Here is an 18,016-nt window from a genome sequence, read left to right as displayed (position 1 = left end):
GTCGCCTCCGGTGATTAAACCTTGCTTTCTCTAGATGGAGACAGTGCCCCCTTGTCTTTTGATTTTATTTAACCTGGAACAACTCTCCACCATATTTTTTGTACGGACCATTCATATTTTAATATAAATTAACCATGTCTCCTCTTTGTCTCTTACCCAGACTAAATTAATTTAACTGTTTTAATCTTTCCTCATAACTGAAACCCTCCATACCCCTTATAATTTTTGTGGCTCTTCGTTGTACCCTCTCCAGCTCCGGGCCATCCTTTTTAGGGAGTAGTACCCAGAACTGGACAGCATATTTCAGGTGAGGCCGAACCAATGCCTTGTACAGCGGTAATATTACATCAATATCTGGAGATTCCATACCACTTTTGATACATGACAAGATCTTGCTGGCTTTAGAGGCAACTAATTGACATTCCATGCTGATATTTAATTAATGATCTACTAGTACACCCAGGTTCTCCTCAACAAGGGACTCTCACAGATTTACTCCCCAAGGACATATGTTGCATGCAAATTATTAGCCCCAAGGTGCATAACCTTACATTTATCCACATTGAACCTCATTTGCCAAGTGGATGACCAAACACTGCATATGTGAAGTTGGAGATACTTGGCTGGACCGTGAACTTTTTCTTACCGGAATTTACTATGCCTGAGGAGCAAGGTGGCCCGCGCCTATCCAACCACATGTGTGCCTGCAATTAAGGGAAAGGTGAGCTGGTGAATTATGTTTCAGACTTTAAGTTTCCAAATATAAATTGGGGCCAGGGCTCTTCTTCATCTGTGAAGGGGAGACATTTTATCAACTTTCTGCAGGACAATTTTATGGTGATGCATTGTTGGACCTTGTGATTTCTACCAATGCGGAAATTGTCCAAAATGTCACTCTCCGGGAAACCCTTGGGAACAGCGATCATAACATAATTATTTTCCTCTTAAACTATGAAGAGCAAAAACATGTGGGAAAATCAAAAACATTGAATTTTAAGAAGGACAATTTCCCAAAATTCAGGGCTGCCCTACAGGATATAGACTTCAGGTTCAGATACTATCACATGCTGATACTGTTAAATGGGAGACATTCAAATCTGAACTGGGTCATTATACTTCTAAATTTATTCCTATAGTTAACAAGTATAGAGTGGCCAAGGACAGCAAACCAAATCCAAAGAATTTGGAGAAGTATAGAAGAAGTATATAAATGCAAAAAAATGGGTAAGACCAGGTTGGACCCCTACATTCTGAAAATGGGGCTTTCAAGACTGGAGACTAAAAGAAGACAGAGGTACTAAATGGGGTTTTTTGTGTCATATATAAAATAGAAGAATAAACATCTGACATGCGTGGTGCCAGTACAGTGCAGTGTAATATAATAGGCTGGCTAAATGTAGACATGATCCATTCTATGCTCAATAAAATAAACATGTACAAGCTCCTGGACCAGAGGGTTTACACCCCAGAGTCTTAAAGAATTCAGTTCTTTTATTACTGTGCCTCTCTCTAAAATATTCAGAGTTTCCTTTATGTCTAATACGGTTCCACAAGGTGACTGGCACAAGGCGAGTTTGGTGACAATATTTAATAAAGGCTCTAGAAATTTGCCAGGCCAGTAACCTTTGAAGCTAATTCTTTAAAATTATTCTTCAGGCTCCTCCACCTAACATCTATTCTGTTATTGGTTCCAACATTGATCATGACAGCTGGGTCATCCCCAGCCCCTTCCAGTAATTTATCCACCCTTGCCACCACATGCCAAACCCTGGCATCAGAGAGACAGCAAACCATTTGGTTGAGGCGGTCATAGCGACAAACTATTCTATCCGTCTTCCTGATTATAGAGACCCCTACAACCACTAGTGGTCTTTGCTTTTCTGTACTACCACCCCCTACCACTAGCTGGGTTGTTCCCCTGGTTGTTAGGGAGAGCAGAATCTGCTAGGGCTGCCATTTCTTACACTGATATCCTTACATCGTTGCACAATTTTGCAATTTTGCTTGCGTGCTCAGAGTCAAAACTGGCCTTCCTTTTCTTGGACCCCTTTTTACTCTTTCTATCTATAGTAACCCAGCTACCTACCCCGTCCTCCTGGTTTTCTTCTCCAACCTCCACTTCTATCCCGCTTATTGCTTGCTCAGTGAGCAGAATACTCCTCTCAAGATTGTCGATTGCTGGCAGACGTGCAATATCTTCCTCTAGATCGCTAACATAAGCTTCTAGATGTAAAATATGGGCACATCTGTTGCAGCGGTATTCACCCTGGAACTCCTGCTCCAGCGATGTATACATACGGCAGAGTGTGCACTGGAGCATACAACCAATCTTGCTGGTCATATCCTAGTTACAAAACTGTGAAGAGTATATAAATCAAGCGATATAAAATGTAGATTACTTACAGTTCTGCAAACTCCTCCGTTTTTTAAATCCGATTGTTTAAACTCCACTTACTTTTGAGCTGGACACGGGAGAAATTGTACTTTGCCAAGACTCCCTTAAATATTTGGGTGTAAAAATATCAGCTAAAATTGGTGAATTTGACACTTTAAATTTGAAACCTTAATTTAGGGCAACGAGAGGTAGGATACATGCAAGGGATAAGTTGCCACTTTCATTCACAGATAGAGTTTCCCTGGTAAAAATGGTTCTCTGAGAATAAAGCTTAGGCATTGGTATAAGTCAATTGCAGAGGGAGGAATAGGGATGCCATTTTCTTTTGGTTAGTACCTTGCAGCTCAGCTATCTAGGAAAGTGGGCTGAAAGGATATGACTGATCCAGTGAAAGCACTTATAATTAGAGGTAATCACTCAAGTTCTGTATTTGAAGCACTGAAAAAGAATATAGACAACAAAGAGAGCTAGAAAGTTAGCAAGAAAGGGGCTATGTTTAAGGGTTGGAAAGAGCTTAAGAAAATGTTACACATTAATGGTATACTAGAATGCACTCCACTTTGGCATAATTATGAAATCCCTGAATTGGGGAAATTACCGGATTACATTTTTTGGGAAAGGAAAAGGGTCTGTTATTTTTCACAGATATTAAAAAAATGGAGTGACAGAAAAATATGCAATAGGTGAAAGGAATTTTTAAAGATATTTTCAAATAGTTCACACGATTAATGCAATTAGAGTGAGAAAACATTTAGAAATAAACTCACATAAAGGTTTAGAATTTGTGCAAAATACTGTAAAAAGAAAAGGATTGATTGCTGGTATTTATACATTTTTCTTTAGGGGTCACTCAAAGGGGCTGATTCACAAATAACAAGAGAGGTGGAAAAGATGGGAAGGAGCGATATCGGGGGAGGAGTGTGAAGGGATTTTTAGGAAAATCAGAATAGGATCAATAAATTAAAATCATAGATTGATACAGGTTAAGATTCTTTACATGTTGTATTACTCCCCCACTGACTTACATAAGATGAAAATCAGGTAGTCGTCTATTTGTAACATGTGGAGAGGCTTGAGCTGATTTTATTCACTTAATCTGATATTGTTCAGAAATTCATAAGTTCTGGAGTGAATAATTTCTACAGATGAATAGTACTTTGGATCTCTCCCTCAATCCTTCTATTATGCCATTGTTGGAAGAATTAGCCCCGTAGAGACTAGATCTGTTTATCATGCAATTATTCTTAGACTATTGATGTTGGCGAAAGTACTTATAGCAAGAGAATGGGCAGTAATAGTGGTGGGACTTTAAAAGTCCTGACGTGGTTGAATATTTCTTTTAAGGTTAAACAATATGAAAAAAATCAAGCAGAGAAGAGGGGAACAAAATCTGCTTATTTCAACTCCACTTATTTCCAGTAGCCTATTAGAAGCACAAGCCAAAATGAGCAAGCTGTTGTTTCTTATTACTCACATGAGTAATGTTATATGAACTGGTGCTCAAAACTACAGTTCCAGAAACTTTAGTTGTAGGTGAGTCCAACACATATCCAGTACAGGCAGTCCCCTACTTAAGGACACCCGACTTACAGATGACACCTAGTTACAGATAGACCTCTTTGCCCACTGTGACCTCTGGTGAAACTTGTATGAACCTATCATGTACATAACCCAGGGACTGTCTGTATAGATTTCAAGAGATTTCAATCTTAATTTCTGTATCTTAAAATATAGTTCCAAGATAAATAAAACAGGAGATTATGTAGGGTATTGTTAGCAGACACGTGTAGTACACATTGTGATATGTCATTTTTTTTTTGCATGTACTATTTACATTACATGTTTTATGTTTTATTATGTTTTCTGTTGTCATCTTATAACAAAAATGAAATGCAGTTTAGAAAACTAGACAGAATGTTCTTTTTAAGTCTCTGTATAGAATATTATTTTGCTCCTCTGTTTCAGCCCCTCACTTCCAGCCTCTGTAAAAGTACCAGGTGCTTGAAAAAGATTGAATTTGCCATACAATTAGTTGAGAAGCAGAGTGAATACAATCCAGTAGGCAAAATTGGCGGGAAAGCTCCTGTGGATACATCATATCCCAGGTAAAATCAATGAATACATGAATAAAATTTCATATTTCTCCTCTACTCTCTACAGTTGTTTTGTTCATAATGTCAAAATATACATAACCAAATCAATGAATTGAAAAAGAAATTTGTCCTGTAGTCCAAACATTTAGAGGGCCTGTAGATGGAAAAGTCCTATGGTCAGGAATCTCCCACATTATGTTATTACATCTTGATTTGTTTTTCATTACTTTTATTTTTGTGTGTTATTTTTCCAGTTGTAAAATAATAATAAATTAAATTTGATAATTTTAGTTGCAGTTTTATTTAGGACTAAACATTGATGTGTTTTCCTGAATTGAGTTATAGTAACAGATATGAATTGCACATTACAAATAATTTTAAGACACATTTTACAGATGTGGTGACTGAGTGGTTTGCTAGTGCTGGAAGCATAGCTATGTAGGCAAATACATCAATCACTGCCACCCAGTGCCATCATTGTTTTGTGCTAGCTTTCTAACAAGAGAAGAATAGAGATGAACCTACCCCAAGTTTCCGTTTGGGTGCATCCCTTGCAACCTTAGGATATTTCTGGATTGGTGAATGAACAGCCAATCCAACAAATGTGAGCCCTTAGCTGTCCTCCTGACCAGTCACAGCTATGGCTGGTAGTAGGGACATCAATTTTCCAGATTGGACGTTTGGCTGCCAATCCGGCAATATGTCTGGGTTGTGTGGGAGGCACCCGAACCTGAAACCCGAACTGAAACATTCTGTTCATCTCTACTGAAGAATATAACAATAGTTTTAGATGCAATTATGCAGGAAAATAGATTTCTTTTAAAACCTTTCCCTTTAAGGTAAGCTGTAATCATAAGGTCACCTATAACCAACTTCAGCAAAAGGCTATTCAAACGAATCCCTAATACGAACAGATGAAAGATATCAAAGACAAAAATGACACCCCCATTGCCAAGCATATATGGCAGAATCATCAGGGGGAATTCAAAATGCCTAACTTTTCAAGGGATCGAAATTGTAAGACCATCACAGAGAGCTAGCGATTGGGACAACCGGATCCATCAAAAATAGGCTCAGTGGACTTTTAATCTGAATTCAGTAAAACCAAATGGTATTTATGATTTTGTCTCCTCTGCATGCTTCATAGAACAATAGTGGGAATGAAAATCCTCCTATGCAGGATGTTTCTGGTTAATCCAGGTGCTTATTGTATGTGAAACTTTGTCTTAGGTAATAATATTGAATTATGCACATTTACTGCATCTTTATAAGTGTCGATTGTTCATAGGAATGCCTATTGGAGTTATGATATATTCTTTAGATGTGGATACCCTCTTGGAGTTATGTAGATTCTGCGGTTGGATATGAGTGCACCTTTTTTGTGAAACATATTGGTTGTCTACCTAAAATTGTTCTGGTTGTCAACATCTGTAGTAAAGGTAGCAGAAGCGTCACTGTTCCCCTAGTGATGGGTTGATGCTTTACCTCCATTGGAAGCCCTAAAGTTAAGTTCGCCTGCTAGTGGGTGTGGCTTTGATTGCTGAACCATTGCCTCCGCCCCCTCCCCCTCCTGATCATGTGACAACGTCATGTGTTACCCTGGGGGCAGCTGCGCTCGGTTATGATGCGGAAGTTGTGGTCACATGATGGACTGATGTTCTGTGCGGATTGGGTGGATATGCATTTGTGGGCATTACTCAGAAGTTCATTGAGCACTATAAATATGGGCGGGCTGGGGGTGGGCCATGGCTATATGCTAATGCCAGGGGCACACTTGCACCATGCGGCTTTGCACCTTAGTGACAAATACGTCTACGATAGCCCTACCCTTTAAGTGTTGTGATTGTGTGTGTGTTTTTATCCTAGTGAGCTCATTTTAGTAATTAAAGATAACACTAAAGCTTAGGTTTTATTTTATATATTACCACTGTGTTGTGTTTGCTCAGCTGTTTTTGCACTAGTTATAAGATTAGTAATTGTGTATAATGTACAAGCAAGGGGGGGGGGGCGTAAGGCCAACCAGTGACATTGAATATGGGGGACCACCTACTGCTACATGGAAATGTAACTTGTATATTCTTAGGCCGTGTTTACAGAATGCATCTTCATTGCGTTTTGAAAGGCACAGAAAATGCAACAGGTTAAACGAATCCCAAAACACATCATTATTAATGTTAGTAAAAACACAGATATATTTTGAGATTCGTTTTTCCCAACGTGTTTGCAATGTGTTTTAAAACGCAATGGAAACACATAATGTGAACACAGCTTAAGACCATGTGTACAAGATGCGATTGAATTGTGTTTTAAAATACGAGAATCTCCTCCTGGAATGCACAAGTTTTTAGATCCAAATTGCTTGTGCTGGGTAAGTAGTAATGTATTTTGTTACTAATTAGGCAACACAAGCATTTAAATCTAAAAACGTCTGCATTCAGGGAGGAGTCTAGATTTAGGGAGGAGATTCTCCAGATACGCCTAAATTGTAATTCCATGTTGTGAACATAGATGTAAGGTTCAGAATTTGGTAGGACCTATTAAAAGGTGAAGCCTTCTCTCATCTTCCCCTTCCCCATATTGTGGCATCTCATCTCTTTCTAATATATGACCTCTCTTCTCCTCCTCATATTGTGATTTCTCATCTTCCCCCATATTGTGGCCCCTCATCTCCCCCTCATATTGTGACCTCTAATCTGCCCCTCATCTTGCACCTACTGTCCTCATTTCCCTGTCATATTGTGTTCTTTCTTATCTCTTCTTTGTATTGTGGTACTCTCATTTCCCCTCTTCATATTGTGGCCCCTCTCATCTCTTCCTCATATTGTGGCTTCTCATATACCCCTCATCTCCTCCTTATATTGTGGCCCCTCATCTCCCCCTCATATTATAACACCTCTCATCACCTCCTCATATTGTGGCCCCTCATTTCCATGTCATATTGTGGTTCCTCTCTTCTCTCATTCATATTGTGGTCCTCTCATCTCCCCCTGATATTGTGGCCTTTTATTTACCCTCCTCATATTGTGGTCCATTTCATCTCCTCCTCATAGTGTGTTCCCTCTTATCTCTCCCTCTTATTGTGGCCCCTTTCATCTCCTCCTCATATTGTGGCCCCCTTATTTGCCTCTCCTATTGTGGTTCCTCTGTTCTCTCCCTCATATTGTGGCCTCTTATTTCCCCTCCTCATATAATGGCCCCTCTCATCTCCTCCTCATATTGTGTTCCGTCTCATCTCTCCCTTATATTGTGGCCCCCTCCCATACGCCCCTTATTGTGGGCCCCCTCTCATATGCCCCACATTTTGTCCCACTTTCACACACCCTATATTTTCCCCCTCTCATACACCCCATATGTTGGGCTTACTCTCATACCCCCATATGTTGGACCCCTCTCATGCCTCCATAATGTGGGCCCCATCTCAAATCCTTTCATATTGTGGGTCCCCTCTCATATCGCCACCCTTTTGTAGGCCCCCTCTCATACCCCCATATTGTTGGCCCTCTCTCATGACTCTCTCATATTGTGGGTTCCCCCTCACAACCCCCAATATATGGTCCCAGTTCTCCAGCAGCTCTCATCTTCTCATCTTCCTCTGTGCTGTAATGCCAGCAGATGATCACATGTTTGCTCTGCGCCGCAGCTACAGCAGGAGAATAGTGATGATACAGAGAAGTAATAGCTCTCTGTACTATCCTGTTATTCAACTCTATATGTGCCCTCTCCGGAAACAGAGTAGAAGTACAGACACTGCAGAGTCAACACCCAGCAGCGGGCAAAGCTAAAAGGTGTCAGGGCACACTGGTGTGCCAGACCAACCCTGTCTAAAACCCTTTTTCATATGGCCCTGAGAAGGGTAATTTTTTTTAGTGTTGATGGCCCTGAATACCATCTTTGAGAAGAGTGAGAAAGGGAACAAGTCCTGCCTATGCCACCTTGTCAAATCTTTTTAACCATGCCTTAATATAATTAACATTATATCTGAAGGGGTAAGAATTCTTCTTTTTTCTACTGGCAACTTTGGATTCAGCTACAGCTCCAGTTTTATGCTTTGGTATATCCAGTCATCTACTCAAATTTGTATTGTGAGACAATATTTTAGTGTGTCCCATGATTTGGGCGTGTTGAGGTTTATGGCAAGGTCTTGCATCCTGTTAACAGTGCAGTTTCTTTTCATGGTCAAAAAAGGTATCATCATGACAGAATTTAGCAAGACATCACTGACCTCAGATTGAACAAAATATGTCCAAATAATAAAAGAGAAAGCTAAATATTTTTTTTGTTTGGCATCCTTATGTAAAAGAATATCTCCTTAACAGAATCGCCCTACTCAAAGAGATGCAAAGTGCTTAGCTTTCTTTTCATGTGTAGCAAATACAGAAATCGCCATTTAAAAAAGCGAGACAGAAACAGGAAATAAAATATTTTTATTGAATATTTGCTGAATATGTCAAGGTTTTTAACAACAATCTGAAAACTCTACTGTGGGAATCACTACACAAAGTGAAACTAAAATTTAACCACTTCATCAAAAATGAAGGTATACACAGCAAACTTTGTTAGCCCGCGGGTCACGAGCAATATGGCAAGAGAAAACACCCAAACATTTCTACGAGATACAGGAGAGAAACTCACACATAGAAACACTCAAGCAGGCAGTAAGTATAGACAAAGGCAACTAGGATTTCTACAGCATCAGATTCTAAGACTTTACACAGCTTTGTCCAAAAGGTAGATGTGGCTGTTTATGGTTATTTTTACCCTATTCTGATCAAATAGCAGGTTCTGTTCTGTTGCATCACTGTCTAATATTAATATTAGACAGTAAAAATGCATTAATATCTTTTGTGAATTCACTTTCGGCAGTATGAACCTGCATTTTGAGCATATCCATTAGACATATACACAACGTCTGGAAAAAATACCGTAACAAGAAAAACAATAATAATATTAGTAATAAGCTGAAATAGTATGGTAAATTTTGGTAAACTTCATTATTGTAAGTACATATATCACCTTACTATTTCAGATTATGCAGCGTACAGGCCTAAACCCGTTCTACATTATTAATGCCATTCTAAAACCGAGATAACAGGGTATATATGATGGTTTGATTAAATGATGTCTTCTAAAGGATAACATTTTCTATATTGAAGTTCTTATCAGTAATATAGAAGAAACACCATTAAGAATGATCATCTTGCTTAGTATCAATTGCTCAGCTCGATAAAACTGGTAATTGTACCTTGGCAGGGACATCACTGATATACCTTGCTTATCAAGTCATTCTTGTGGGTGCAATGTCCTGCTTATATCCACGATTCTATGTCTTAAGAAGATAACAAGTAAAATAAGAAATGTCCCCTATTTTTGATCTGTGCAATAAAAATAAAGTTAAATATATTAATATATTGATGTACAATATGTTTCTTCCCAACTGATATGCTTAAAGGATAATTCGATATAGTCTACAATGTTTATTGATTATTTATATTTTTATATATATATTTCAATATAGATAATTTGCGGAATATATTGCACAGTGCTCAATACATTGCTGTGTGATCTACCTGTTCTGTATCCAAGACCCAGCATAGCCCCCAGTTTCAAATTGGTCCATAGTAACCTATTTGTGCTATGCTCTCCTGCAGCAGTGCAGTAGAAAGAGATGGCAGTATCAGTACAATATCACTATAGAATTAATTGATTGCTATTCACTGAGAGAACTAAGTTTCATCTAAGCACACACGGCAGTCACAGTGATACACAGAGCAGTCATTAAAGACTCTTATGGAATGACTAATAGCTTCATAATAGTGCCATTTACTACATAATAACATTGAAAACATTTAAAAACTCCTCCTGAAATGAGCATCTAGTATACACAAGAGGGTGCTCCAGTTTGCTAGCACTTGTTCTTTGTTTTATACCATTTTTAAAGGACAAATTAAAACTCATTATACAAATAGTATATATAAAAAAGGTCACTAGCAGTTTTGGCTTACTTGAAGTGCATTCAGAATTATGGCTAAATCAGTTTAGTCTTTATATTATATATATATATATTGGGTCACAATACTGTTTGTTAACTATGAAGACGTAGGTGACTGTGTACCCGGCACAATGCTTTCCAGCAATGTTGAGTTTGCCTCATGATATGTCCGTGAAGCAGATTATGCGAGTACAACATATACACATTGAGTATATGAGATATGGCATGGGAAACGTACAGATAAACCACAAAATGTACATTCTATCTTCAGCTAAAATTTACAGGACTGTGTCTGACGAGCGAAAGGTGCTGTTTGCACAAGCAGATCTCATTGGATAGAAGGAGTGGTCCTGGAGATAATACATTATACATATGTATTCCCTGTTATTACCTCGTCACTCAGATTGAAAAATGCCACCATTTTAGCTTTGTTTTTGTTTTTTTAACACATAAATATATACAAAGTAATAGCTTGGCATCTAGTGACCAAACCTGTTGTGGACATTTACATGCTTCCTCTAATCGTAGATGTTGCCTCTGACTGCAGTCTAAACACATGAACTAATTTGCTCACATAAAATATGTAATGTACGCCTATTTAGTAATCGAATGGATCTGGTCGAGCTCAGATTTAAGTTGTCCTTTAAGATGTCAGTGCAACTCTACTAGTGCCTTATAAGTTGGAATTTCTCCTGGAATGCGGACGATACAATAGTTAACCTGTAATATATTATCAGCTCTTCTATATTTAGTCAATTTACATTGTTTAAAATAGAACATCTTATTAAAAACATCAAAGTATACACAGAATAAGAAACGCGTACAACATACAAATACACAGACTAGAAATAAATGTTGGCATACTGTTATATACAAGAGTGTGAGAATAAATTGATTCATGCTCTATCTACACATCATATTGCTTAAAAGAAGAGTAAGAGGGCAGTTGTGTGGCGCACAATATGTTTTCTTTTCAAGGGAAGTAAGGGCATTAAAATTTGTGCAAATTAAATGAATAGGTACGAATGACCTGGATTAGGAATGCATGGAAAGACATGAAAGGACCCATACTACTGAGGTATTTACATATACTGGCTAAAGAGCACTATATGGGCAACTGCAGATTGGGTTCTCTTTATTTTTTTACGCCAAGCATTACATCTACTTCCTCCTCAGGCTGTAAAGTATGCCACTGTGCAATGGGTCGTCTTGGATTCGCCAGCATATCTGACCAATGTCGGAGCTCCGCACCAGTACTGTTGTAGCCCACAAACACCTTGCCAATGGCGTCATTTTTTCCAATCTTGTCATAGTCCAACACAGTAACAACAACTTGCACTTTCTGAAAAAAAGAACAAATGAAAAGGGTGTTAATAGTAATATAATTGTTCATTTGTCAATTAAACTATGCAAGGTATAAAAAGGTGATGTAAGATTAATGGCATCCAGAATATATGGTTAGGCTAAAGCTCTGAAATGTGTCAATCACCTTACTAGGAAAATCAAGAATCAAGATGCTGGAGTAACAAACTTTGTTTTCCTTAAAAGTCCTAGAAATAGGACTCCCAACTATAATATTCAAAATCCATATGTCATTTCATATCTATGTATATTCTGCCCTGAATGTCTAGAATAACACCTAAAACTGAATGATACTTAATAATGCATCTTATAAAGATTATAGCATTGTGATAGCCAGAATTACAGATGGGTGAATCGATTTGTTAGTTTAGTCGAATCCGTGGTTTGCAATCAGAACGCATGTTTGCCCAATAACTTTAATGAAGTTTAATGAAATTGAAATTTAGAAAAGTTTTTTTTTACTACATTAGTTCATAAATGTAACTCATGTCAGGTAAATCAGATAATTTAAAAAAGTATCATAAAACTTTGGCTTATCTCTAGGGAAAAAGTGTGTGCGGGAGACTCTACAAATCATGAATATGCAAGTGATAGGAGAAGAGTTTTAACCAAAATGTTGTTGTTTATGTTGTATCAAGGAAAAAGAAAAGACCAAATATAAACTTGTGCGTAATAATTAATATATTCTATCATTTCACATTAACACATAGATTCTTCTTTTACAGCAGTATATTGTTATAGAAGTTTATATTGTAAATACGTTCTATATAGTCTTCATCGGAAGGAAGGAGGAAGCACTTGTAGAGCTGCATTACATATCAATTCTATATGACAGCCTGTGATAATGCAAATTACCGTAACAGTCAAAAATGATGGGAAGAGAAGTAGTAAAATCTCATTTGCTCTTATCTGGCTGACATTTGTCTGGATACCTCTTGCTATTTTGTCAGAGATGCTTCTATTTGAATCGTTGCTATTTAGGCATAGTGTCACTCCATCAGTTCAGCACTTATGTAATGAGACAGAGCGGAGGTTCCCATACTCAAGGCCACCTATCTCTGGTCCTAACAGGAGATAAAATGCTACCTAATTAGTCGCTTGTAAGTAAAACATGTGGAAAGAATAGCCCTATATAAGAATCTCCTCTTCACATTCACAGCAAACTCTTAAAATACAATTTTAAAAAGGATGTTGAAAGGCTCAGAAGTGTAATGTAAAATGTGTTGTGAAAGCACAGCCGATGCAGTAATTACAGCCCTCATTACATCCTTTCTAAAGCAGAAGCAGATCGGCACCATGTTTGGATGCTCCAAGGTGATGTTTCAGATTACCTGAATTTGCTCGAATGGTACTTCAAAGCTAAAAGACTCATTGTAGTAGGGATTAAGTGTATTCTTCTTAATAGTTGTCTTCTTTTTTTTCAGTCTCTTGCCATTCTGCATGAGATGAATTTTCACATAGGGATCTGGAAAGATTTAAATTTAATTAGATGTAAGTATGCTGAATAAAAAGGTCTATAAAATGGTATTTAACATTCCTGTGCAAACAGTTGGTGGAGGTGGCTGTGTAAGAAGGCCAATCATTCCTTCTAGCTTTAACCCCTAGTTTTAAAACCTCTGCAGAATATTCCAGAGCCCTGGTTATTTCAACCAGAGGTAACATTTACTTCTGAGAGAAGGCTGACACCCTTTGTTGATGTTTATATGTACTGCATTACTGAAAAATGATTTCTCTCCTATTTAAGGGTTTATGCTCACAACAATGGCAACAGAGTTTATACCTAAAAGAGCTAAAGTCTGGACCCATAGTAGAGATTAGTGAATCTATTATTTGGTTCATAGATTCTGTACAAATCTAGGATTCAATCCGAATGTTTTTGTATTTGCTTTGGATGGATCTCTTGGAATAGCTTTGAGATACCACTGCAACTATTTTTTTATTTCTCCCCAACCAACTTCCTTCTCTCTGAGATGAATGTCTCAGAGAGAAGGAGGTTGGGTCGGGGGAAATAAAAAAATTGTTACAAATTTACAAAATAAATTTGGTAAAACTGCAGTAATTTAGACGACTAGAGGAGGTTTTAAACCATTTTCTATGACAATTGGAGCAACCTTGGTTTGGACAAATTTGATTCAGACCCCAACCATCGCATGCTTAGGTGACATAAAAATAGATACCATGTAATTTTAGATACACTAATGTTTAATCTATGTAAAAAGTTATCTAGAACTCTGGCTGTTTTCAGATATTCACAACCTAAACACAGATATGTGAAAGGACCCAGAAGCCTTTCCCACCCATTGTGGTTAATGACCTCACAATTTCCCAACAACAGTGTGTAGCCATTTCCTACCACAGGTTTAATAGTTTAATATAATCCCATCTTTGCAATATTGAAGCTGGAATTTGGAATAAACAAAATGTTACAATGTTATCTGTAGTAACATTCTTGAGATTGTGATACCTCTTAATGGCTAACTGAAATATAAGATGTTACAAGCAAGCTTTCAGGACAGCTTAGGTTCCCTTATCAGGTACCATAACAATTGGTCTACTTGTCTATGTATTGGTTTATTGGTCTATGTAGCTAAAAAAATAGTCAGATTTCATTCCTAGGGCTTTGGGTCCTCATCAAACCACACTGAGTTAATTATGTTTTAAGGCCAAAATCACCTTTGCCTCGGGGGTTCCATTAGAACCTCCTTTTTCTATGCATTGGGAAGTGCCCCAACAGGTACACTGCCTACAGTAGCCTCTCAGAGACATATTATAGTGAAGCAGAGGAAGCTTCTTTATGCTCTCTAGCTGAAGGTCACAGTCTAGTGAGACTAATAATTTATGTATACCTGAGACACAACTACATTCAGAGTTTTGCAGCATTCTGATATTTCTATCTTCTATCTCACTTTTCTCTCTCAGTGTATATCACACACATTCCCACTGAAGAGATGTGCAGAGGATTGATCAACTCTGAACAAAAATGTATGGTTCAAGCAAGGGGCTGTGTAACTGAGCTGAAAGAATAATGTGCTATATACTGGGCATGTAAAATGTACTGTAATAGGGAACCTTATAAATATTCACATCTACATACAGGTGCTTCATTTTACTCATGTGGCCATGGATTTGCATTAAGATATTTCTTCCACCCATGAGTAATTGCAGAGACCTTCAACAGTTTATGCTGCAACCTCACTACTGTCTATGTGATAACGTTACGCTACATTCACATCCAGCAAACTGTTACACTCACGGGGATGTGTCACCATAGCTGAGAATTCACAAATATCTTGTTAGAATATGGAAAAGACTTTTTATGTCTGATATAAATTATGTTGTTTCAGGATCTAATAGAAAACAGTCATACTTTGTGATTCAGACAGTACACAACAATATTTTTATAGAGTGTTGATAAAGGAATTGTTCCCGCTGCTGCTGACAGCTTTACAGACTCTGTAGACAAAATTCTGCCAAAGACACTTTCAATCAGAGAAAGATGATTGGAAAAAAAATGGATTTGAAATTGTGTTTGATTGTTCAGACACCTGGAAGCTCCCACTTTAGGCTAAAAAATGTATAGCTCGATAGCCCGGCGGAGAACGCTGCCCATCTTTATAACCAGTGTAGCATGAGGGAGTTTATCAAGTGCATGACATAAAACATCCCAGCAGACCCTGCTCTCCAGAGACTAAGCAAGCACAAATACACAGAGGAGCAGATGGCTAACTGTCTTCACCGAAGCCAAGAGAGAGAGAAATGGATGGCTCACTACACCACTAGCAATGTAAAATGTTCTTTACTTCATAATCCATGAATTCTATGTCCATATTCCATGAATTCTGTGTCCAGATAAAACCTTCAACAGATCTTGATAATTGGAAAATCTGTCAATCCATTAAGTATATTTTGGGCCACTCTATAAAGTTGGCAATGAACCACACTTTATTAATACAAATTGGACCTCAAACCTTTTCTATATTATATTTGTAGCAGCAATATACTACATATGGAAACAGTAAGTTCTATCCTGCACCATATTTTTCATCTTCCATCTTCCAAATTGAATGATGAAGCAGTAGAAGGCAGACTACAGTGGTTGGAAGGAAACTGCCAATCTCTGTAGGCAAAAAGGGGGTGGCAGTGATGGGCAGTGCAGCAGCTGAATGGGAGTGCGGAGAGAGGTGAGTGTAAAAACGTTTATCATTTTTCCAGCGCTCCAGCCATATATATTTATATATCTATTTATAGATATTCTTCAACAACCCATTTCATTATCTTTACATTGGTGTAGAAGCCTGTGAATTTATACTGATAAAAAAATATTGTGCCATTACTTTCCTTAAAGTAATGTGGATTCAACAGTCAGAAAAACCCTGATAAGGTAACCCATATTCCAAGCAAGAGCACTATTAACCCCTAATGACATGGCCCTTTTTCCTTTTTGTGCTTCGTTTTTTGCTCCCCACCTTCAAAAGTATACAACCGCCCCCACACTCTCGCAGTAGAGGCCAGACATGCACTATCGAGTTAAATTTAGTGTTCACAACCACAGGACAACAGTGGGACATACATTAACTATGTGTTTCTTGTGTGCAGTCACTCTCTCCCTCATGCCCAGATACAAATACAAAGTGCATGGACAATGTGTACCTGTATGTAATTTTTTTGTGATACATAACATTCAGCAAACAAAATGCATGTTAGTGTACAAGGGTATGTGTAGTGATATTGGTGGTTGTATTTGGAGCTACATAATAACATCCCCACTTTAGTGTTCTTTATATAAAGCAGCATGCAGTTTATTGTATTACGTACAGTATCCACTGTCTTTCTTTGGTAGCTATAAAATCATTAAAAATTATTTTTTTAATGTATGATATATACAGTGCAGACTGCAATGCACGGCATGTACAATGTAGTAGTGAAAATATCATTATTATATTAAAGACAGATGGATCTTCTGACTTCTGTCATGGTCACATGGTGTTCTAGTGACACCAGAAAGCAGAAAGCCTAAGTAATTTATAGAGTGGGACATCAGCATGTAAAATTCAGCACTTTCAGTTTTTCTACAGGTTTTTCACTGCACATGTCACTTAAGGGAGTGTGGAGTGGATAGGACGAAAGTAGGATTTAACCCTTTACCAAAATGTGACGTAATAGTATGTCACATGTCGGGTCCTGGTGCATGGAGAGGGCTTGCGGGCCGAGCCCTCTTCATAGCCGGTGAGTCTTTGCTGCATATTGCCAGCACCGATCGCGGGTGTTTTCCTGTAGATCGCCGCCGGCGTGGGCTCCACCATCTTTCTGAGGATCCTCGCTCCCCGTGATGTCATCAGGTTAACCCATTCATTATAATGTGCTATCAGCACATTGTAATGTATGAGTAGTAAAATACACATATAATGCCATACTGTAGTATGGCAGTATATGATAGGATCGTACAGGCAACCTAGGGTTAAAGTACCCTAGGGAGTCTGAAAAATAGTAAAAATAAAAATAAAAAAAGTTAAAAAAAATTATAATAAAAAAACCTAAAATTCAAATCACCCCCCTTTCCCTAGAACTGATATAAATATAAATAAACAGTAAAAATAATAAACACATTAGGTATCACCGCATCCAATCTATCAAAATATTATTAAAAAGTGATCAAAAGGTCGTACAGTCCTAAAAATGATAACATTGTAAATGTCATCAAAATCCACAAAAAAGGGCACCACCCACAGCTCCATACACCAAAGTATGAAAAAGTTATAAGCACCAGAAGATGGCAAATTCCCCCCAAAAAATTTTGTACAGGAGGTTTTAATTTTTTTAAATGTATGAAAACATTATAAAACCTATACAAATTTGGTATCCCTGTCATCGTACCGACCCAAAGAATAAAGTAGTCATGTCATTTGGGGCGCACAGTGAAATCCGTAAAATCCCACAAGCTCACAAGAATACTGCACAAATGCGTTTTTTTACCAATTTCACTGCATTTGGAATTTTTTTTCTCGCTTCCCAGTACACGGCATGGAATATTAAATACCAACATTTTGAAGTGTAATTTGTTACGCAGAAAAAAAGTCATCACACAGCTCTGTAGATGGAAAAATAAAAAAGTTGCAGATTTTTGAATGTGGGGAGTGAAAAATGAAAAAGCAAAAACAAAAAAGGGCTGCGGCGGGA

The 18,016-nt window shown here is 37.8% G+C and overlaps 1 protein-coding gene across 2 annotated transcripts in view; it reads right to left on the bottom strand.

The window, feature by feature from the left end:
- Window positions 1-8,893: 8,893 nt before the first annotated feature.
- SYT1 (synaptotagmin 1) overlaps window positions 8,894-18,016 on the bottom strand; it is a 364,786-nt gene continuing 355,663 nt past the window's right edge. For both annotated transcript variants that reach the window (XM_072146793.1, XM_072146795.1), the window contains exons 12-13: window positions 13,171-13,304; window positions 8,894-11,819 (exon numbers count right to left, since the gene is read on the bottom strand). In XM_072146793.1, the coding sequence (XP_072002894.1) occupies window positions 11,613-11,819; window positions 13,171-13,304 (341 nt within the window). In that variant the 3' untranslated portion in view covers window positions 8,894-11,612. The remainder of the gene's footprint in view (window positions 11,820-13,170; window positions 13,305-18,016) is intronic.

The sequence above is a fragment of the Engystomops pustulosus genome, chromosome 4 (assembly GCF_040894005.1).
Source record: "Engystomops pustulosus chromosome 4, aEngPut4.maternal, whole genome shotgun sequence".
Lineage (NCBI taxonomy): Eukaryota > Metazoa > Chordata > Amphibia > Anura > Leptodactylidae > Engystomops > Engystomops pustulosus.
Note: the sequence above shows the minus strand (reverse complement) of the source record. Positions and strands in the feature narration are given on the sequence as shown.